At 52.9% G+C, this 20,606-nt stretch overlaps 7 protein-coding genes across 7 annotated transcripts; 4 read left to right on the top strand and 3 right to left on the bottom strand.

Annotated features, from left to right (window-relative positions):
* Positions 1 to 2,986: 2,986 nt before the first annotated feature.
* COL26b_002563 (uncharacterized protein) lies at positions 2,987 to 3,943 on the top strand (the record flags this gene model as incomplete). Its single annotated transcript, XM_053175478.1, has 2 exons — positions 2,987 to 3,019; positions 3,077 to 3,943. The coding sequence occupies 2 exons, from the start codon at positions 2,987 to 2,989 to the stop codon at positions 3,941 to 3,943; spliced, it is 900 nt and encodes a 299-aa protein (XP_053040482.1).
* Positions 3,944 to 4,695: 752 nt separating this feature from the next.
* On the bottom strand, positions 4,696 to 5,914 carry COL26b_002562 (uncharacterized protein; the record flags this gene model as incomplete). Its single annotated transcript, XM_053175477.1, has 3 exons — positions 4,696 to 4,932; positions 4,990 to 5,674; positions 5,733 to 5,914. The coding sequence occupies 3 exons, from the start codon at positions 5,912 to 5,914 to the stop codon at positions 4,696 to 4,698; spliced, it is 1,104 nt and encodes a 367-aa protein (XP_053040481.1).
* An 888-nt stretch (positions 5,915 to 6,802) lies between these two features.
* On the top strand, positions 6,803 to 7,453 carry RPL31 (60S ribosomal protein L31; the record flags this gene model as incomplete). The annotated part of the gene is made up of 3 exons (XM_053175476.1): positions 6,803 to 6,895; positions 7,021 to 7,095; positions 7,250 to 7,453. 3 exons carry the CDS (start codon positions 6,803 to 6,805, stop codon positions 7,451 to 7,453), a joined length of 372 nt encoding a protein of 123 aa, XP_053040480.1.
* Positions 7,454 to 7,970: 517 nt separating this feature from the next.
* COL26b_002560 (uncharacterized protein) lies at positions 7,971 to 8,632 on the bottom strand (the record flags this gene model as incomplete). Its single annotated transcript, XM_053175475.1, has 3 exons — positions 7,971 to 8,073; positions 8,127 to 8,452; positions 8,483 to 8,632. 3 exons carry the CDS (start codon positions 8,630 to 8,632, stop codon positions 7,971 to 7,973), a joined length of 579 nt encoding a protein of 192 aa, XP_053040479.1.
* Positions 8,633 to 10,333: 1,701 nt separating this feature from the next.
* COL26b_002559 (uncharacterized protein) lies at positions 10,334 to 10,842 on the top strand (the record flags this gene model as incomplete). The annotated part of the gene is made up of 3 exons (XM_053175474.1): positions 10,334 to 10,389; positions 10,443 to 10,778; positions 10,830 to 10,842. 3 exons carry the CDS (start codon positions 10,334 to 10,336, stop codon positions 10,840 to 10,842), a joined length of 405 nt encoding a protein of 134 aa, XP_053040478.1.
* Positions 10,843 to 11,860: 1,018 nt separating this feature from the next.
* Positions 11,861 to 13,549, top strand: COL26b_002558 (uncharacterized protein; the record flags this gene model as incomplete). Its single annotated transcript, XM_053175473.1, has 2 exons — positions 11,861 to 11,946; positions 12,010 to 13,549. 2 exons carry the CDS (start codon positions 11,861 to 11,863, stop codon positions 13,547 to 13,549), a joined length of 1,626 nt encoding a protein of 541 aa, XP_053040477.1.
* A 1,203-nt stretch (positions 13,550 to 14,752) lies between these two features.
* COL26b_002557 (uncharacterized protein) lies at positions 14,753 to 15,245 on the bottom strand (the record flags this gene model as incomplete). The annotated part of the gene is given in 2 exon segments (XM_053175472.1): positions 14,753 to 14,856; positions 14,870 to 15,245. 2 exon segments carry the CDS (start codon positions 15,243 to 15,245, stop codon positions 14,753 to 14,755), a joined length of 480 nt encoding a protein of 159 aa, XP_053040476.1.
* Positions 15,246 to 20,606: the final 5,361 nt, after the last annotated feature.

Raw genomic sequence — 20,606 nt, 5'->3', positions numbered from 1 at the left:
GCTGGCGCAGGTGGGTATCGTGGGAAGCTGTTTGCGTGTGCGTATGCGTACGACTGGGCTGGTGCTTGGTCGTAGCGGGCTAGGAGGTGAAATGCAAAGGCCAAGGGTCAGTGGGTAAGGTGGGATTAAGAATCAGAGTCGGAATGGCACGAAGGAAACGGCGGCAGATCAATGGCACGAGGTGAAGGCAAAAGAAGCTTGGGGAGGGACGGAAGCGGAAGGTCGGCTTTTGTCAGCTAGAGTGTCTTGCCTCGATGGGCATGCATGGGGATTGGGGGGTGGGAGTGAGCGTCAGAATCCCACTGACTGACCGGCAACACGACTCCGTAGCACTATCCGCAAGGTAAATGGAGGCAAGGTACGGATAGAAAGTAGCGCGGCGGCAGAGGAGAGGACCGGTGAGTGGGCGCGCAAGCAGTGCGGCGAGGCCGGGATCTATCATCTGGCGCAATCGTGGAACTGGGGCCGGGGTGTGCGTGTGTGTCTGTGAAGGTGCATCCCCCCCCCCACCCCCCCCCCCCCGGCGGTGCAGGTGTGATGGGGGGGAAGCGAGCGTTACCGTCGCGGTGCTGCAGCACTTTCACTTTGCTGGAGGGAGGGGCTTGAGGCCAGTGCGCGCTGAAGCTGCTGCGGTCGCGGTGCTCGCAGGTGAGAGTCCCAGTCCCGTCGAGTTTCCTTTTCCCCCTAGACCAGACCTGACCTGACCTGAGGCCCTGGCTGTTTTCCACACCTCACCTCAACCCCTGGGACATGCCGGACACACTAGAGACTGGAGCTAGGCCCTGACTAAAAACGACCAAAAACCCACCCAGTCTCCGGAGCGTCGAGGGCTTCAGTTGGTTGAATCAGTGACGGCCTTGTGTCGAACCCTGAAAAACTGCCTCGGGTGGGCTGCAGAAAGAAGGCAAACGGGCGGCCCGCGGCCAATGGGGTTGCTCGGGTCCTGCCAGCCCTGGGAATTCCGCCCGCTGCATCTCTCGGTGCTCAGGCGCCACACTGCTGGACCGGGCTCCTCTCGCCGTCCTCCCATTTCCTATTGACGGGCCACCTTTGTTTCTTCTGGGCCGGAAATCTTAGATGTTGGCTGTTGGTTCCTCAGGATCTGAGATGCCATCAGATGATGCTTATGTTACTCTACGGGATACATTAAGAATCTGTCATACCTAGGTGGGTGGTGGTTACTGAACACGCAGCAGGTTATTCTGTGGTCCCTCAAAGAACATTCTCGAGGCCCAAGTCAGACACGCTCTCATCAAGTCTCATTCCTCCAAACATCTTCAGCCCCGAGTCATGGGCCGCATTGGGCTGTGCACCGCAACCCCTACGACTTACAGACACTATTCCATGGGCATTGCGGTCTGCGTGGCACGTAAGACAGTTACTACGCTGGACGGCAAGAAAGGCACGCAGACAGCAGTACCGTGTCAATGTGCCAATGTCCTGCCATGCCGTAAGCTGACCAAACTCACCCAGCGACCGCTGACCAGTCTTCTCCTAATTCCCGTGTCCTCTCGGACCGGAGCGCATGCCCCACGGGACGACGCACTACAGAGCCCAGAGGCTGGGCCACGATTCGTTTCGAAGCGAGGACTCTACCAAACATTCCTGGGGGCACGGTCTCTGCGGCACTTGAGGGTGGCAGAAGGAAGGGTCTCCTGGATTCCGATTGACCTTTTCTGTCCAGGCCAAACCATCTTCATCCGATGCGTCCATGGCTCCTCGTATCGTGTCTCGTGGTGGGACTCGCGCTATGCTTCATGCTCGAGAGCCATCTTCCGTGCCCTGCTGAAATCCAAACCGCGGCTCCTGTGAGATCGTACTGCGTGCCTTGGAGACGAATAACACGCTACGTGTTCGCGAAGTGCTCAGATAAGAACTATTTGATCACCGCAGTAGTTCGTGTGCTCCTGAGCATCGGCCGGATACCATCTCCATATCCTCATGCAGTTCCGACGGACCGACCAATGGATCCTACACTGCAAAAACCCCGAACCGCTTACCTTATCAACGATACAGCGGGCGTGACGCCGTGCGGCAACGTCAACAACATACGATGACCGCTCCCGAGCCGGCCGTCGTCGGAGTCAACGAGGACAACAATCCTCCGAGCTGCCGAGTGTCTGCGCCAAGGGAATAAACTGTTGGATCTCCACTTACTATCCAGATCTTTTGCGCCCCTTCTCATCTTGATAGACCTAAACCTCCACAAACTGGATCATGGATGTGGCCGGGCTCAAAAGGTAGGAGACGTTATGAATCCGAGATAGAGGCAACTTACCCGAGATGCGCGCATCTCAGCCATGGCGGTTGGAAGATCATGTTCCTTGCCCCCCAAAAGCCAAGCCCCCGGCTCGAATTGCTTGCAATTCTTCACCTGTGTTTTAGCTTAGCCACAGGTGCCAGTGATGAGCAAACGATTTTCCTCAGCCCCTGTTTGCCTCGAAGCAGAACAAAGGAGGCCATCCCCAGTTTTTGCCTGTTCATTCCAGTCGGAAACCTTAGTGTCAAGCTTGATTTTCAGCCGTGGTGCGGCAAGCTCCAGAGGCACCCCCCCCCCATTCCATTAAGGTGTGCGACCCACCGCCAGCTGCCTGCCGGTGCTGCCCCGCGCCGGAGCCGTAGCGTCCCCCCTTCCCGACTGCACTGCAGCAGCCGCTGCCTACCTTACCGTCCCACGGCACCTCAAACGGATCTGACACAAGCTTCATCCTCAGATCTTGTCCCTCCAAAGAAACACACACCCCCTTCGTCATTTGCAACCCTCCACAACTGACGACAGTCAACTGCACTGTACTAAGCGCAAGCTCTTGTCAATCAACTTCTCAGCCTCGTCCTGCGTCGTCCGATACAACAACCTGGTCGTGGTCTACATCTTCAGCCTCGCCAACCCCACTTCAAGCTATCGTGACGACAGCTGAGGTACAGCTACCCTTCACCCCACCTTCCCACGTCGAATCGTGAGTATCACGAACGCGAAGCTCACAGAATGGAGCAAACGAAAGCTCTCAACGCTCTGGAGGTACTTGCCACCCTTTCCCCACGGCCACGCCGGGACCACAAGCTAATATCATCGCAGCCCTTCCTGGCCCTCAGCAAATCGGCAACATCCCCTCGCGCCGCCGCCGACCTCATCACCCGCGCAACATCCAACCCAAACACCTTCCTCTTCACAGAACTCCTCTCAACACCTCAGATCCAGGCCCTCGCCTCAAACCCAGAGTTCCTCCCCCACCTGACCCAGCTCGAGCTCTTCTCCCACGGCACGTACGCCGCCTACCAAACCACCCCGAACCTGCCGCCCCTCAACGATGCCCAAACCCTCAAGCTGCGCCAGCTCACCCTCCTTACCCTCGCCCGCGAGCGCTCCAACCTCTCCTACGCCAACCTCCAAACCGCCCTCGACTTGCCCACCCCGCGCGCCCTCGAAGACCTCGTCATCTCCGCAATCTACGCCGGCCTGATCGACGCCACCCTCGACCCCCACCGCCAGGTCGTCCAGGTGAACTCCCTCGCCGCCCTCCGCGACCTCGCACCCGGCGCCGTCCCGCCCATGATCCGCGCCCTGCACGCCTGGTCCGCCCGCTGCGAGTCCACCCTCGGCGACCTCGAGTCCCAGATCGCGAGCATCCGCAAGACGGCCAGCGACCGCGTCCGCGACAAAGCCGAGCAGGACCGCAAGCTGGCCCGCCTGGTGGACGAGGCCGGCAAGGAGCCCGCAGACCCCAATGCGCGCAAGTTCCCCGTTGGACACGCCGTTGTTGGCGGCGAGCGGGCGTTTCTGGGACACTCTTCGCGGTCGAGTCGGTACAACAAGCGGGGCAGCACGAGCATGATGGACAACACGGAGGAGGTTGACGACGAGGCCATGGACGTGGACGAGGATGACGAGGAGCAGGAGAAGAAGCGCGCCAGTAGACGAAAGACTGCCTCGGGTCGCGCGTAGGTCTGAGCAATGAGTTGGTTCTGATGGATGAATCCTCTCGCATTTGCTCATGGGGCGGGAGTAGTATGAGAACATGGTAATCAAGCATGGGATACGGGTCATGAAATACCTGGGGTAGCTAGGAAAGCCCCCAGCATAGCAACCAAAAATCACGATAGATCATGAACAACTTTTCAGTTAAAACCGTAACGTGTTGATACAGAGGGCCCCTTGGGGCCTCGTCCCGTTCGTCCGTCCATCTGGTCTGTGGGTTTCTATCTACGTATGCCATTGAAGAAAAGATTAGGGAATCAAGAATAAGAGAAGAAAGAAAAAAAAGCGAATGTCGTTGAAGCCAAAAGTCTTCCCGAATCTCATCCTCGTCCTCAACCTCCGACGTTCCCTGCTGCCCAGCCACCTCCTCCCGCCCACAGCCTAAAGAGTAGAAACCAATCGTCGTTGGTTCCTCCGCAATAGTACACAAACAAGACATTGTGTGCATGCACATTGAAGAGAAGAAGAAAAAAATTAGATCCCTTCCTGTCGAACGCCATATGCGAGGCCTATGATTCCCGTGGGGGCCTCTTTTTTGTCCCTCTACGCCATGAGAAAAATGAAACCCTCTGTGGTATCCTGAATGGAATACCGAAAAAAAACAAAACCCGAAAACTTGGTCGCTCAAAAATCCTTGGTGGTCATAACGGTCGTAAGCTCTCTCTTGGTAAACATCACGCTCGTTGCACGATGATGCTACCACGTCTCTTTGTTGCTGATCAAAGCCGCTTGCCTGGGACAAGGATGAACAGAACACAGAGCGCGGCATCAACTAGGAAAGTGACGGCAAGGACCATGATGGACCGCTTAGCGAGGAGCTTACGAACGTAGGGCTCACGGATCCGGGAGAAGTTGAAGGGTGTGTACTCGCTCAGTCCGATGAGAGCGAGGACAGGATCCAGTGAGTATTGGTAAGAGGCGAGGAAGTAGACACCAACGGTAAAAGGGAGGATGAGCTGAAAGGATTGTTAGCATGGACCCCTGCATTGTGTGACATTGTTTGAGAAACTCACCCAGCAGCGCGTGGTACGAGCAGCATCGAGGAAGATGAGGATGAAAGCAGCCCAGAAGCCGCCAAACATGGACAGGAGACCAACGATCATTCTGATCTGAAGGGTGGTGGGGATGAGGTTGCCCAGGGCCTTCATTCTCAGGAAGTTGGGGAAGGCGTCGCGCTCCATAGCCTGGAAGACGTAGTCCTTGGCAACGTCAAAGACCTCGGGGTCATCTCTGCCAAAGTCCTCAATGGCGGTGGTGACGTCCTGGGTGATGGAGCCGGGCAGGATGATTTCGCGCTCGGCGCCGGGGAGAAGGAAGGTGTAGAGAATCTTCTCGGCGGAGGCGCGGATGTCCTGTCTCGCGACGGCGTTGGCGGGGGAGTTTGAGTCGGTCGTCAGGTCCCGCGTGTGGCTGAATGCGCCGCTCGGCCGGCTGCGGTGGTCGCCTGTGCTGCTCTGCGGCGAGTCGTGGGCCTCCTCGCGCAGGTACGCCGACATCTGGGCGTCCTGGTTCTTCTCCTTCTCGGTTGCATACATGGAAGGGCCGGCAGCCGGGTGGCTCATGTCGCCGAGGCCGTCGAGAATCGCGGAAGACCGCTTCGAGCCGGACTTGTCCAGGTCGGGGGTGCCGACGAGGACTGATCTGCGAAGTTCGCGGACATAGTGACGGCATAGAGACATGTGCTGAGCGACATCGAGCCTATTTGCGAGTCGTTAGTCAGGTAACGCGTGTGAGAGTTGCTTCCGTCTGCACGAACCAGAAATCGAGATAGTCGACCGATTTTTGCTGGTCTCGCATGAAGATGTAGAATGAGAACAGGTCGACAGGGGGCAGCGTCCGTCTGCTCAAAACCTCGAAGAGTGTCGGCAATCGGTTGCGTTCGAAGTCAGGCTGAGGGGACGGCGTGCCAGACGCCCCTGTTGATCGGTCCTCCATCATGTTGGTGAAGAGCGAAAGCGTGTCGCAAAGTCGGGAGAGTGAAAAGGGTATCGGCGGTAATTTTTGGAAAAGTAAAATAATCGGGCAAGTCGGGTCGGTCGTTGTTTACCGATGATGTGAAGTCGAAAGGTGAGGCGTCGGAAGGATGCGCGATATCGTAAATGAGGTGCAATCTGCAAACAGGCCCCCAAGCGAGCGGTTTGGCAGGTGTCCTAGGCAAGGTCCTCGGCGGCGCGGGCTGAATGGGTTCGATGGTCGATTGTCCCCCGGGTTTGGAATTACTGTGTGTTGAACGAGCGTATGAAGGGAAGGATCGCGCACGGCGCAGACTGACAGCGTCAGTGTGGTTGGCGATAGCGCGGCAGCGTGATGGTCTTGGGAGTTGCTAAAGTGCTGCTCTCCACGGCATAAACAGCAGAGCAAGCGTCGTCTAGACCCGGGACTAATTTCGTCGTCTGGTCAGGGGGGAGGAACCTGCGTCGGAGGCTGGGTCGGGACGGCGATACGTACCACTCGCTCTCAACTGGACGGCCTGCCTTGCTGAGGTGTGGTGCAGCACTGCAGCAAGCCGGTCCACTGCAGCAAGAAGGAAAGCGCGCTATCCCCGATTGCGCCCAGCGCGGTGCATCGCCCAAGGCGTCCCACTCCCACCCTCTTTCGCAGCGACCAAGATCCACCCATCCCAAATCTTCCATGGTCGCGGCGCTGACATAATATCACGTGCGCGAGATTTCCATCCGTAGCGAGCCAATCAGAGCTGTAACCCTAGCTTTTTGGACTCTACACAACATTTTGTGGGATTGGCCATTTATCCTGAGAACAAACTCTCTAGACAATCGCCCGACCGACCGACTCCGACGACCAACGACGACGAGAGGTACCGCCAAAATGTCGACCAAGCAGAAGAAGCCTGCCGGAAAGCAGCGTTCCGCCATTGCGGACGTCGTCGCTCGCGAGTACACCATCCACATGCACAAGCGCGTTAGTATTTTCCAACAAGAGGCCGTCGCCGCCGTCGCCCGAGGCGGGGATGGCGAGCGGTGATGGGTGCCGGGAAAGTTTTTCGACAAGGACACGGCGATGCTGACTCTGCGCCTCTCTACTAGCTCCACGGTGTTACCTTCAAGAAGCGCGCTCCCCGTGCCATCAAGGAGATCAAGGCTTTCGCGCTCCAGGCCATGGTACGTTCCGCTGCCCCTCACCCGATGCGACAAGAAGAAAAGTCTGCGCCCAGGACCGCAATCAACCACGACCGGTCTCTCACACGACAGGCGATTCGAGGATCAACTACTTCACAGCTGGACAGAACAGCGGCTAACCTCGATCACTTCACAGGGTACCTCTGACGTCCGCGTCGACCCCCAGCTCAACAAGAAGGTCTGGGAGCAGGGTGTCAAGGGCGTCCCCTACAGACTCCGCATCCGCATCTCCCGCAGACGAAACGACGAGGAGGGTGCCAAGGAGAAGCTGTACAGCTACGTCCAAGCCGTCAACGTCAAGGACCCCAAGGGTCTTCAGACCGTTGTCGTTGAGGAGTAAAAAGTTCTCTTTGGGATGGTTTAAGGGCGGCATAAAGGCATAGGAGTTGCATTCGGCATTCTAGTCTCACATACAAAATCGACGGAAATGTGAATAACACTTGATTCCCCACCAACGACTCGACGACTTCCTTTGCTGTTTCTTGTTTTTTTGGAACCCCGCGCTGTGTGTGGTCGGTGGTGGCGGTGGGATGATTATGCGCGCGCGGGGCGATGGGATGTGAACAAAATGAGAGGCTTCTTGGGACAACACAACGATTTCTTGTGGTTCATATTACAACACACCGTCCGACAAGGTCCTTTCTATCGACTTGGTGGTCTGCCAGACGCAGATACAGGATATATCAAATCCTACCCAGGTCCCAGCCATGCAATGCAGTCCAATTCCTAACAAAGAGTTCCAAAAACCTCCCGGCCCGTAATCATACAAGACTCCGATTCTCCAGTGCTCAAATTCCAATGCCACTCTCCCCGTGACGTCGCTCTCGCAAGCTCTTCTCATTCACGTGCCTCGACGTCTACTCGTCCTCAACGTCGCGGTGACGGCCGAGGACCTTGCGCTTGAACTCTTCGGGGTCCTTGTCCCAAAGCTCTGCGGCCTCGCCGTTGAGAGGAGAGGAGCTGTGATCATGTTAGCGTGTGCGCCGAACCACTTTTCAGCTGGGTCTACCTACTTGTTGGGCTCGCCCAGCAGACTTTGCAAGCTGAGGAGAACGGTCTGAATGTTGTAGGCGGGGGTCCACTTGTCCTTGAGGATGTCGAGGCAGATGCGGCCGGAGAAGTCGAAATTGGGGTGGTAGATTGGCGTCTTGAACAGGACGGTTGGTGGTGCGTAGGGGTAGTTGCTGGGGAAAGAGAGGCTGAGCTTCAGCGTCAAGCCGGCGTAGGGAGTCTGGTCGGGGCCCTCGATGGTCGCCGTCCACGACATGAGGTTGCCGTCGGCGGAGGGGAAGGCAGAGACGCCGGGAGCAGGCGAAGTCATGAGCTGCATCAGCTCTGTCTGCAATCTGTGACCACAAAGTCAGTCTACCTGATCACGAGTAAGGCGGTCATCGCCGACCAGCTCCTCATACCTCTTGGTGACGCTCTGCGCATCGGGTCCCTTCCTGGCGCCACCGAGCTTGGCTGCCTGGACGCTACCGGGAGCAGAGTTCTGGGAGTCCTCCATGCTGTAGTCCATTGTTGATGAAGTCGAATACTGGGAAGTGCGAAGAAAGCAATAGCTTTTGAGGGTATCGATGACCTCGAGGTCTAAGCAAAGGCGATGATGTCTGGTAAGAAACAGAGACGAGATACAGCAGGAGGCTGGATGCTGGATCGGGAGGAGAAGGGGTTCCTCCTTGGGTTTATGAGCAGCTGGAGAATGAGAAATGCGCAGAAAATCGAGGGGCGAAAGATGAGAAGTTGCAGCGGCGTCAAGAATAACAGAAAGTCGTTATTCCATAGGGCGAGAGGGCTTCTAGGATTGGAGAATTGGGGGAGCCGGTACCTGGACGACGCGCCGACTGGGCTGGGTTGACGTTTCCGGGTTAGCGCTGTCGCTGCCGTACGACGAGCTGCCAACGGTCTTCCGGTACGTACCGCCAAGACATGTCATTGGCTGTGTTCAACTTCACCTCAAGACGGCCTCATATTGGCAGTGTCTTCCTGCTTTGTTGGGTGATGGAATTTGAGGATGCGTTTAAATTACAATGGAAAAAAATTTGAAACTATTATTTTTGATTACTTATATCAAGTTGACCAGGGCAAACCTTTCCTTCTGATACTTCTCTTAGTCATTCGTGGGAAGATATTGACGAAATAATCGTCCTTTCTTTTTTTCTTCTTTTTTTTTTTTTTTTTTTTTTTTTTTTTTTTTTTTTTTTTTTTTGCCAATATATGCCCCAGCGCTCCAAAATATCCGAAATCGCCAAGTTTTTGGATCTGTTCCTGTCATTGAAGTTATCTCATCTCAATTTTTCTTTCTAAATCCGGTCACTCGCCTGTCATCCCAGCAGCTGACTGCCGTTCCCTCTGAGATAGTTACTTCTTCTATATTTCTGCAAAAATAACTTGTTTGATCCAACCTCAAACTTCTAGAATATAGAAAGGAACATCATCGTCCTATTTTCATTATCACAGCCAAATCCATCGCTAATCAGCGTAGCAGGTCCTTGGCATGACTTACACATCCAATCAGCACATTACATCTCATTCTCAATCACGCATCAACATTGTTCTATGGCCTCACCAGCAAGAATTAGGCATCAGTAGAGTATTTTATCTTAGTTTACATCCAGGGACGGAAGGCCATGGAACAGAAGAGGTGCTTCCGTGGCGCTGAGGCACATGACATCGTGTGATCCCACGCGGGCCTGGAAAACAAGCATAAAAGTCGGGCTGATGTAGAATCCAAACTTTTCGTTCTCTTCCTCGCAAACAAATATTGCGGAAGAATCCAACTTTCACAGAATCATACCATGAATTTGACACAAAGCAATTTCCTTCCTGCTCTTTCTGTCTTTGTTCTCCCTCACAAACGCTTTTGCTGGGTAAAGCTCAAACGATTTGGAGGGGCAGGCATCTTCCTGCAAGGCTGCCTGCCCGCCTTTGGCAACTTCCTTCCGCCTCTGCCTCAGATGACATCTGAAATTTCTCTTTTGGTCCTGCCTTGGGGCAGCTGTAAGTACTTACCCTCACCTCACCTCAGCTTAAAACCCAATCCAACCTCACCCTCCTTTTCTTCAGACCCCAACTCCCTCTCCTCACCTTTCATCGCTCAACCAACAATTTCACCTTCACACTTCATTCTGCCCGGTGAAATATTTGCATTTGCGACTCGTCTAATTCGATCTTCCAAAGTATTTCCTGCTTCCCCAAAATTTCAGGAACACACTCCATCATGGCACACCATGGCTGCCTTGGGGCCGGCTGCGTAAAGCAGGACCGTGACCTAGCGTAAGTCTATCACATATCCCCAGACATCAGAAAGCTTGCTAATCGTTGCAAAGGGTCACAGAATCCGTGGCCAAACATCAAACGGTCAAATCCTCTCCGGCTCCCACCTCGGGAAATGGGTCCCATGGGCCAGAGTCCCAGACCAAAGAGACACAGGAGACTGCTTCCAAAAGCTCCAAGAACTCGTCAATGTTCCCCGGACAACCCATTGACAAGGCGTCTCGATACTGCGCGAGCCACCAGAATCCATGGATCCGGTGGGATCTTGTACGAGTTGAAAGACTGCAATGCGAGTTCTGCCACAAGTTCCAGACAGAGTACGTCTTCCAGTGCAAGGGATGCAAGATCAAGGCGTGCAATGTCTGCCGCAGAAAGAGAGGCTTTCGAGGGTAAGTTTTGAACCACATCATGAAGAGACTCGGGTGCTGACTACTTTCCAGCCCTCAGATGTAATGGAGACATTGAAAGTTACGGCGTGGGCCTCCCCTCGAAAAGACCACGACAAATTCTCCGAGGTCGTGGACACAATTCGGGAAATACGACATGGGAACTACAATATGGGAACTATGTCATTGGAACTACTTTGACCTGTGCCCTTCACCAATCAAAAAAAGTAGTAATCGTCACATTGGCCGCCTGCGAGACCAAAAAATACAAGAGGAATTCAGAGGGTTGGATCGCAGGACGCCTTTGATGCCGCTGCCGGTACCCTGGAAGGGATGAAAACCGCTAGAAGGAAAAAGGATACGCCGTTGATGCATCGTGCGTTTGATGGCTTACAACAGCTTTTGCAGTTGTTCCAGAAGAAATTACTTTGAGCAAATCAATTTATAAAACCAGAACAATTCACTCTTTCTAAATTGAGCCTTGGTCGATCGCACTGCAACGTGATGTGTTGAAGTTCAAGCCCCACTACAGCTTTGCCCTTTGCAAAAGCGGCGAGGGCTGAGGCGGCGGGCCCCTGTAGCTTTAGAGGGGGTGTGCTGCGGACTGTTTACCAGGCCAACGCTCCGGCAACCACGATAAGGCTCCTTATCCGCCAATGGAGACGCGTCGGCTACGGTGGCGCTGAAACGACCCTGGAATTGGCATCAAAACACGCCAAAAGCTCTTTACGCGGTTGATGCGCGCGCTCCATGCCTGGAGGGAGGAATGGGACCGCGTGGAGCAGGGTCCTAGACAGGCCATGAACACGGCGAGTCTGTTTGAATCGGGACCCTGGAGTAGGTTCTTTGTGCACAAATTGCCTCCCCTAGTCAGCTACGTCATGCATAGTGTTTGTGCCCATTGTGATGCTGTTGTTGCCTGCCTTAGTTTGCCAGAAAAGAGTCATCCCATTGTGATCCAAGACCCCTGTTAACCGTCTCATTTCCCGTCTAAGATCGCCCTCCATCATGGACTAGCCAACCGCAATCTCTCCCACTGGAACCATCTAAACACCATCCGGACGTGGCATACTCACCAATTCAAGATGCAACAATCGCAGCTTGACCCCCTGCCCACGGATCTGCCCTTCCGGATCATCTCCAAGACCATTGGACGGGGCGCATACGCATCGTGGGATACCCCTCTTTCGCGAATCGCCCATCGTGGAGCACCCCACTGACATGGTAAACACAGGATCAAGAAGGCCATTCCGCAAGATGCGACAACACCGGTTTTCGCCGTGAAGTTCATCCACAAGGGATATGCTACGAAACATGGCAGGGTCTCGCAGAAGCAGCTGTTGATGGAGGTTTCGCTGCATTCTCATGTCGGCCAACACTCAAACATCATCGAGTGGTTCGCTTCCGGGGAGGACATCAACTGGAGATGGATCGCTATGGAATTCGCCAGCGGTGGCGACCTTTTCGACAAGATTGAAGCCGACGTTGGCTTGAACGAGAACATTGCCCACGTCTACTTCCTCCAGCTCATCAGCGGCGTGAGCTTCGTCCACTCCAAGGGCGTGGCGCATCGCGACTTGAAGCCAGAGAACATCTTGCTCTCAGAAACGGGAAACCTCAAGATTGCGGACTTTGGTATGGCCACCATGTTCGAGTACAAGGGCCAACGGAAGACCAGCTCGACCCTCTGCGGCAGCCCGCCCTACATCGCCCCTGAGATCCTCGCCTGCAGCAAGGCGGACAAGACCACGCCCACCGGCAGCAAGTACTCTCCAGATCTGGTCGACATCTGGTCCTGCGGTGTCATTCTTTTTGTGCTACTCGTCGGAAACACACCTTGGGACGAGCCATCACAAGTCAGCTGGGAATACCAAGAGTACGTTCGGACCAATGGCCGCAGCACAGATGCCCTCTGGGCAAGGATACCGACGAACGCCCTCTCCCTGCTCCGGGGCATGATGTCTATCGACCCTGAGAAGCGCTTCTCCTTCGCCCGCGTCCGCCAACACCCGTGGTACACCCGCACAAACCCGCACCTGACCTCTGACGGCCAGGTCTCCGACCCCATCAACCTCGCCACCAAGATGCTCGAGAGCCTGCGCATCGACTTCAGCCAACAGCCGACGGCATCGCAAGGCACCTCGTCCAACGCCGACGCCATGGACCTCGACTCCTCCGGCTCCGGCAAGGTCTCCTTCACGCAGCCCGAGACCCCGATCAACGACGTCGCCTGGGACTGGGAGCGGCCCGCCCTCACGGCTATGAACCCCATCGCCGTGTCCTCCACGCAGCCCATCTCGCGCAGCGAGTCCGGCGTCGCGAACCGCCGCCTCTTCCTCGAGTCGCTCGAGCAGGAGCCGTCCATGAGCCAGTTCTCGCAGACGCCCGGCGTCCCGCTGACGCTCACGCAGGCGGCGCGCCGCTTCCGGGACATCGTGCCCTTCGAGTCGCTCACGCGCTTCTTCTCACACGTGCCCCCGACGCTGATTGTGCAGATGCTCAGCGACGCGCTGCACCACCTCAACGTCCCGCTATCGCCGGTCAACCCGAACCTGTACGGCGACCACATTGCCACGCTGCGGGTCAAGACGCTCGACGAGAGGAGGCAGTCGCTGCACGGCGAGATCCACATCGACAAGCACCGGCTGCCCGAGGAACAGGAGCTGCTGGATATCCGGTTCGTGAAGATCAAGGGCGATCCGCTCGAGTGGCGCCGTTTCTTCAAGAAGATTGTCGTGCTTTGCAAGGATGGCGTGTATACCCCGGATGCTTAGACAAGGAAACTTCACTGGGAACAGAGGGAATGAGGGATGCTGAGACGAGATTCATGTGTATTGATGTGTACGGATACGCTTGGGATAATGATTAAGCAAAAGTTAACGCTTCGTGGAATGATTACTCGTGTTTGACCTCTAAGGGACCAGAATCGGGCCGCCTCATTTCAACTCAGTCTATGGACCAACATGAATACGATGGCACATACGGTCAAGGTACTGCAGGATAGCGACGGTGATCAGAAGTGGAGAAGATAGAGAAAAAGATAGACGGAGAAGAAAACGGACAAAGGATAAGAAAGATAGAGAAGAAGACGGATAGAGAAAAAGATAGATAGAGAAAAAAGCGGATGAGGAAGAAGACGGATAGAGAAGAAAATGGACAGAGAAGAAGACAGAGAAGAAGACAGAGAAGAAGACAGAGAAGAAGACAGAGAAGAAGACAGAGAAGAAGACAGAGAAGAAGACAGAGAAGAAGACAGAGAAGAAGACGGCTATTTTACTAAGAGCAGGCCTGTCCTCCTCGCTCAATTCTTCTATAGCCTCCTGCGCTGCTGAGATCCCCTTTCTTTTGACCGTCGCACTCGACGTCGCTGTATTGTTACGGCTGTCGTGTTGGTTGTGATCATCGCTCTGGTCATTTTAGTGATTGTCCATGTCGCCACCATACTCCATATCGTCATTGTCGTATTCCTGCAAAGACAACTCGCCGTCTAAATCGTTGTTCAAAAGGCACCTGAGAGCGCGGAGGCCAGTAAGTGACATGTGGAATCAGCCGGCCGCCAATCTTCACCTCGCCTAACTCAACGAGTTCGCGACCGACGAACTCCTGAAAGGGCCTGTAACCTTTAGACTTGTAAACACGCCATTGCTGAATACGTGCCGAGGTTTCCAGATCCCACGATCTCCAGTCGGCCCCGGTGACAGCATCGAAATGGCTGGGGTAGAGATTCGTCAAGTCACTGTGCCAACTCCTAATCTCCCGTATGATGAGAGCCAGGAGGCTAGTGAATACCGGCCCGTGGCCAGTGACGCCATAGGTGTTGAGTCTGTTTCGTTCACATGTCTGTCCTTTGCAGAGAAAAAGAAAGAGGTATGCGTGGACCATTTCGTGAATAAGAACCCCGACAATGTTTGACCACTCACCCTTGACTATCGTCCTGTGTGGTACACTTAGGTCACGCCAGCTAGAGAAAAGTCGTATTACGACAAGGTTCTCCCCTTTCTGACGTGCGTCACCCAACTTGCCCTCCTCTCCGACGCCCAGATGCGAATATCCTGTGAGTAGCTGCACAGTTGGTAGCCCCCTGCGAGTCATACTGCCGAAGAAGAAGCGGTCGTCCAAGAAACGCATAAGGTCGCGCAAGAGTGTGTCCAATGGCGGTGATTTGCCTGCCAGAGCGGGCATCGTGTCGAGAATAGCCGCCATAGATGAACCGTCCTTGAAGCGTTTGTGGAATCCATCTTGAGCCGCTTTTTGGCGAGCGGTGAGCTTGTCGTGGAGGAAACCGGCAACGGTCTTGTTCAGCAGGTCTCGTGCGCCGTATGAATGGACTTGTAGAGGCCACTCCGGTCTGTCGTCGGGCACCACTTCCTCGGCTCCTCGGCGGATGGCCCTTGGAAACGTGGCGTGGTTGCAAGGCTGTATAGACTGGACCGGGACGGGCACCTGCCTTTGCGCTTGAGGCGCCGACATGCTGGCTAATAGTGGCTTGTCCAGGAACGAATTACTGTCTGAAAGAAGTCTGGGATCATGATTGCGCCGGGATTGGAGAGACTTGGCTCACTCTTATGGAAGTCTTAGAAGGCAGCGGGGATTGATTCCGAACTGGTGCTTTCTTTGACAACCTCACTCAAGGTGTCCTTCCAAGGAGGAACCTTTGATTAAGGTTAATTATCCTGTAGGATCGACAGAAACACTTCGCCTTTTGTTGGGCAGCGTCCTCCAAATCGAGTATTTGGAGGTAGCAAAAGGTGTCAAACAATAGGCGACCGCGATGCTCCCAAGGTGGCTTTGCCATAAAGGTCATTCCCGGTAGAAGAGTCCAAGAAATAACCTGACGAAAGCAAGCAAGGTATGCTGATATATTTGCCAAGATGAGCTGTTGTCGCATATCATATCGCCATAGATGTGGTTGAAGCGTTCGACTGCAGGCATCTTCTTGCTTGATTGTGAAAGGACCTGAACGTTGAGACTTCTTATTTTGAGTCGACTGCCTGATTTTCCTGTGCTACAGCGACTCTGCAAGTGCGTATAGACTTTATAGCTAGTATTTTTGTTGTTATCATTGTGATCGCTATCGTTTTTGTCGTCTTTGTTGTCGTCTTTGTTGTCGTCTTTACTGTCTCTCGTCGTCATCTCTCGTTGTCGTCTCTCGTCGTCATCTCTCGTCGTCGTCTATTGTCGTCGTCTATTGTCGTCGTCTGCTATCGTTGCTACTTCTATTTTTTTTACTCCTTTTATTATCGTCCCTGGTCGGAGTCACTTAGTGCACGGGAAATAAAATACCTATAACACAGGAAAAATAGGCAGTCTTCTTGCTTTTCCTCATCTTCATTCTATCACACCTACCAGTAGATATACAATCATGAAATTAACTACCAACCTGTTTCTTCGTGTACATGCAAACAGTCGCGCGAATATTGATATCAACATTGCCTAGCAGGGTATCTGATGCGCTGACCTCAAAGGTCCCCAGACGAGGATACATAGCAAAGCGGATAAGTACTACAAAACCAATCATCGCAGAAACAAAAACTTCCCAACAGAAAAAGAAAAAAGAAAAACATGGAGAACAGCCGATGCGAATCACTCAGGAAACTCCAGAGTTTCAGCCAGATTGCCAAATACCTACCATCCCATTCGCTCAATGCACCATATCAGCAGCATAGGTACCGTACGATCCAAGCATCAGGATGCGGAATCGGGGACCCTCGCCGACGGAAAAGGACCATCGTTATAGTTCTGCCATTTACTTCCCCTTGGACCAGCCGAAGCAATTGGTTGGGACTGTCAGCTCGAAGAGGTAGGAAATTCCGTAGGCTATCTGCAAGCATGGCCTGTCGATATGCCTCATTTTCAATGGCGCATGAGTACCCATCAACACAGCCTCCCTCAAGACTACATGCGGAGTCCATGTCCGCCAGAACAGTATGCCAGGAGCGCATTTGCTGAAGGATAAGAGCATGGACTTTGAGGAACGTATTTCCGTGCCCACTTAAGCCAACGGTGTTGATGGAGTTTCTTGTGCACTGCTCACCATTGCAAACAAAAGTATTGAGATAGGCGTGGGTCATCTCATGCATAAGAGTTGAGACGATGGTTGACCATGGAACGGTCTCTGCACACAATGAAGACGCTGTAAGAGTCCATACTTTGATGTGAGACGAGTTCCCCTTAGAAATTGTTTCTCCATACTTGATCCCCGCTTCATCTCTCAGAACATGATATCCTGTAGAGAGCTGGACACATGGGGCTTGATGCCCTTGATGAACGCGAGTCAAGGTGCCGAAGAAGAAACAATCGTCGAGACATTTCATCAAGTCATGGAGATAATTGTCAAGAATTGCCGCAGCTGCCAACTCGTCAACTGAAAGGGGGAATCGCCGCCTTTGCTGAAGAGCGTTCTGTTGCCACGCTCGAAAGACATCTGCTCTCAGCGCCGCCTGTATATAGTAAGTAAGAAAGTTGTCACGGGCTGATCTCTGGTAACCATGTACAAGGCCCTCAGCAAAATCCTTGACCGTCTCGTACGCGAGTTGTGTAGCGTTGTAGGTTCCTGGTATCAGAGGCAGAAATGGCCGCAGCTGGATCGACTTGGCAGAATAAGCTTGCTGATGAATGCCAGGTTCTGGAAAGGAGACAAGATGGCAGATTTCAGTCCTCTTGCAGTGAAATTCATGGAATTGTAGGAACACTTGGTTTTCCATGTTAATGTTTGGTGTTTGGTGTTTGAGATGACGCCTTTTTGTCTGAGAATTCAAGTCGTTAATGACGAGATAGAACAACTGGAATAGGTTTACGGGCGATGCTATATACTGGAACTTGTCGAGTAAACTGTCGTCAAAGTAAGCACCCCAGAAATATGTCAAACCTTCGACATAAAGACTGAGGAACTCGACAAGAGTTTTGAAACCTCCAGGCCTCGCTGGGTGGCCGTCTGGCCTCGTTTGAGAGACAATACCATTGATTGCTTTAACCCACACTAAAGCCTGTCTCATGATTGATCGAGTCTTTTCTTTATTTGGCTTGATCTAGATAATTATGATAACTTGAATGCTGATAGAACGAGCTGGCTCGTAGGCCTGCAATCGAGGTCCCGCCATTGAAACTGAAGCCAGCTATCTATATAATGGACCTAACAAAGAGAAAAATTCGCAAAATGTATTATTGTAAGAGTAAGTATTCTCGAAATGAAAACCGCTTCCGTCTTGTCATTTATCTTTCTTGTGTCGTTTAGATTTGCTTTTGGTCACGAGAGCTTGACCTCGCTTGAATAAGGACGCAATGAAGAGTCGGAAGCCCTTGGACGTCTTGGAAGTATCTATAATCGCAACTAGATCTTGAGAAGTTGAGCCTGAATCTGGCCCCGAAGATGACTTAGGAGTTGTTTCAGGAGTCGGTTGAGGCGTTGGCTCTGGAGCTGGTTCGAGAGTTGGCTCTGGAACTGACTCTGAAGTTGGCTTCGAACTCTCTGTTTTCGACCATACATGCGTACATGTAACCGACACCAAACACCCCCTGTCGTTGATCTCCATACGAACGAGCTTTTCAGGAGAATCCTCATGAAAGAGAGGATTCAAGCGTCCGAAATGTGGTAGCGAACGCCATTTTCTGTACTCGTCCTCCTCCTCCCTGAAGCTTACAAGCGGGAAGAAGAACCCCCCGTGGAGGTCGTAGGGCCACCCGGCCGTGAAATCAGGATGCCAACTCTTCAACTCCTCCATCATCAAGGTGTTCATCCTCAGAAATGTCTTGCCATGTCCAGTAAAGCCCCTAGTGTTTGGTATATCTTTTTTGCAACAGGCGCATGTGCAGATGAACACGTCAATATATGCATGTAGCAGCTCATGCAACAGGGTTCTGATTGCGAACTGTAGCGATGCATAATAGATTGGTCCCGAGTGATCGCGAAGGGCTTCAAATACAGTAACTTCAGAGTAGGGATGCCCAAACTCGGAGCTACCTTTGCATATGCCACCACAATAAATGCGATCGGGTGAGAGATGTGTTTTTAGAAGATCATTCCCGGCATCGAGACGGACCAAGGGGCGTAAGTAGCAGGGGCGATGTCGAGTCAATGTGCCGAAAAAGAAATAGTCATCGAACATCCTGATGATTTCGCGTAAACTGTCTCTGAAAAATATTTTTCTCTGCGCGGATGGCGGTGATGTTGTCAAGTGGATATCTATGTGTGGTGGACCATCAAAGGCTCTTGGCGCAAACTGTTTAGAGTACCACTTCAGAAATGCAGATTTGGCCATCAACTGATGTGGATAGCGCTCGCCGGATAGAAATCCCGCGCATGTGGCATCCTGGAGGTCGGTAGCGTCGTATGTCCCTACTGTCAAGTCCAGGAAAGGAGGGTGATCGGCCAAAGATCTCAATGAACTTGCGTAACTCTCGGCCAAGCTCTCCTCACAGAGCTTCGGAAAACAAGGGTGTTCGAAAGTCTCGCAGGCCTTGGCTGCGGAATCTTGCGGCTCGTGTGGTAAGCCTTGAGCGGCCATGGTTCTATTCGTTTGCTGATGTTGGCCAAGTGTGAAATGTATGGAAGTCGGAGTCAAGTCGACTGAAACGTCACTCCCGAAAAGCCAGATGTTGAGTATTGAAGCAAGAAAAGTTCTGGTGGTAAAGAATTCATTGATGTTTGTACTATTTATGTCTCTCCGTGGGGGGCTTCCCAGAAAGGTGATCGCAACTTTACAAACACCGGCCTCATACATTTTCCTTGCACCTTAATGGCCAAGTCGTTGCTGTCCAGTCCTTAGTATATCAAAACTTGACCAGCGCCTTGCGCTAATTGGTTAAGTCATTGTACCAAGTTTGAAGAGAAGCGGTACCTATTTGACTTGAGCAGTCTATCAACACTTGCATTTGTATGTTTACAGAAAGGAGCGATTATTCCGCGCTCCCCGTTCTATTTGATGGTGAGTGTTGTGGCACAACAACTGCATTCAAATATTGGAACAACTTAACGCGCTCTGAGCCTTCGCTTTCTGCAAAGTCCTCCGCGTTTCCCCAGTCCGCGGATTCTGTCATGTATTCTTTTTCCTCGTTTGCACTTCCGATTGATGGTATCGTACAGCAAGGTACTACCTGCGGCTGCACCCTTTCGCCTCCCATACGGCTGCAAGTGATGGAGACATATATGAGGGAGAGTTCTGTCATTCATTCCCCGAATGCCTAGTTAATTTCGCGCAAATGCCCTGTCATAGAATATTGCTGTTTTTGCTGTGGTCCACCCGACAACTCCGTGACTCGAGTCTAGAAGCGGGCTGAACATCCAACTTCATTTGCGGGTAAACCCAAATTATCTCAGCTTGTTGGTCATGATTTGTTCTAGAGGCTTGCAATTCGGAGTCACATCGAAGCTGAACAAAATGAACACTTGAGTGACAGCACAGCCAAGATTTACCAGCAAGCGACGTCATAAATCGAAAAAAGGAGGCCGATGACATCCCAGCACATAACCCACCAGGCTTTGACAAGAACGTCAAATTCTATTATTTCCATCTTGTTCTATCATATCTAAAGCCCGAGCGTTGGCTACGTTACGCTATTCTCTCTCAGGTACCTAACACATGTAACATTACTTAGTGTTGGCTTGCAAGTTGTGGCCCCCACACGCCCCTCGCTCTTTTCTAAGAAAGAGGAGTGCAACGGCCCAACCCGAAACTTCGCATAGGGTAGGGTAGACTCATCCCGAACCCTGTGAACTTGTTGGAGCATGGTGCCAGAAGCAGGTGGACAAGGTGTCAAGGTAGGTTGGCACGTAGAAAACGCCTTAACACATTCCTGCCTGACTAACTTATTATTAGTCCCAAGTGCAGTCGC

This window comes from Colletotrichum chrysophilum, assembly GCF_026319265.1.
Source record: "Colletotrichum chrysophilum strain AFK26 chromosome Unknown scaffold_13, whole genome shotgun sequence".
In the NCBI taxonomy this organism is placed as follows: Eukaryota; Fungi; Ascomycota; class Sordariomycetes; order Glomerellales; family Glomerellaceae; genus Colletotrichum; species Colletotrichum chrysophilum.
The sequence above is the reverse complement of the archived record's forward strand: the minus strand, read 5'-3'. Positions and strand labels throughout refer to the sequence as shown.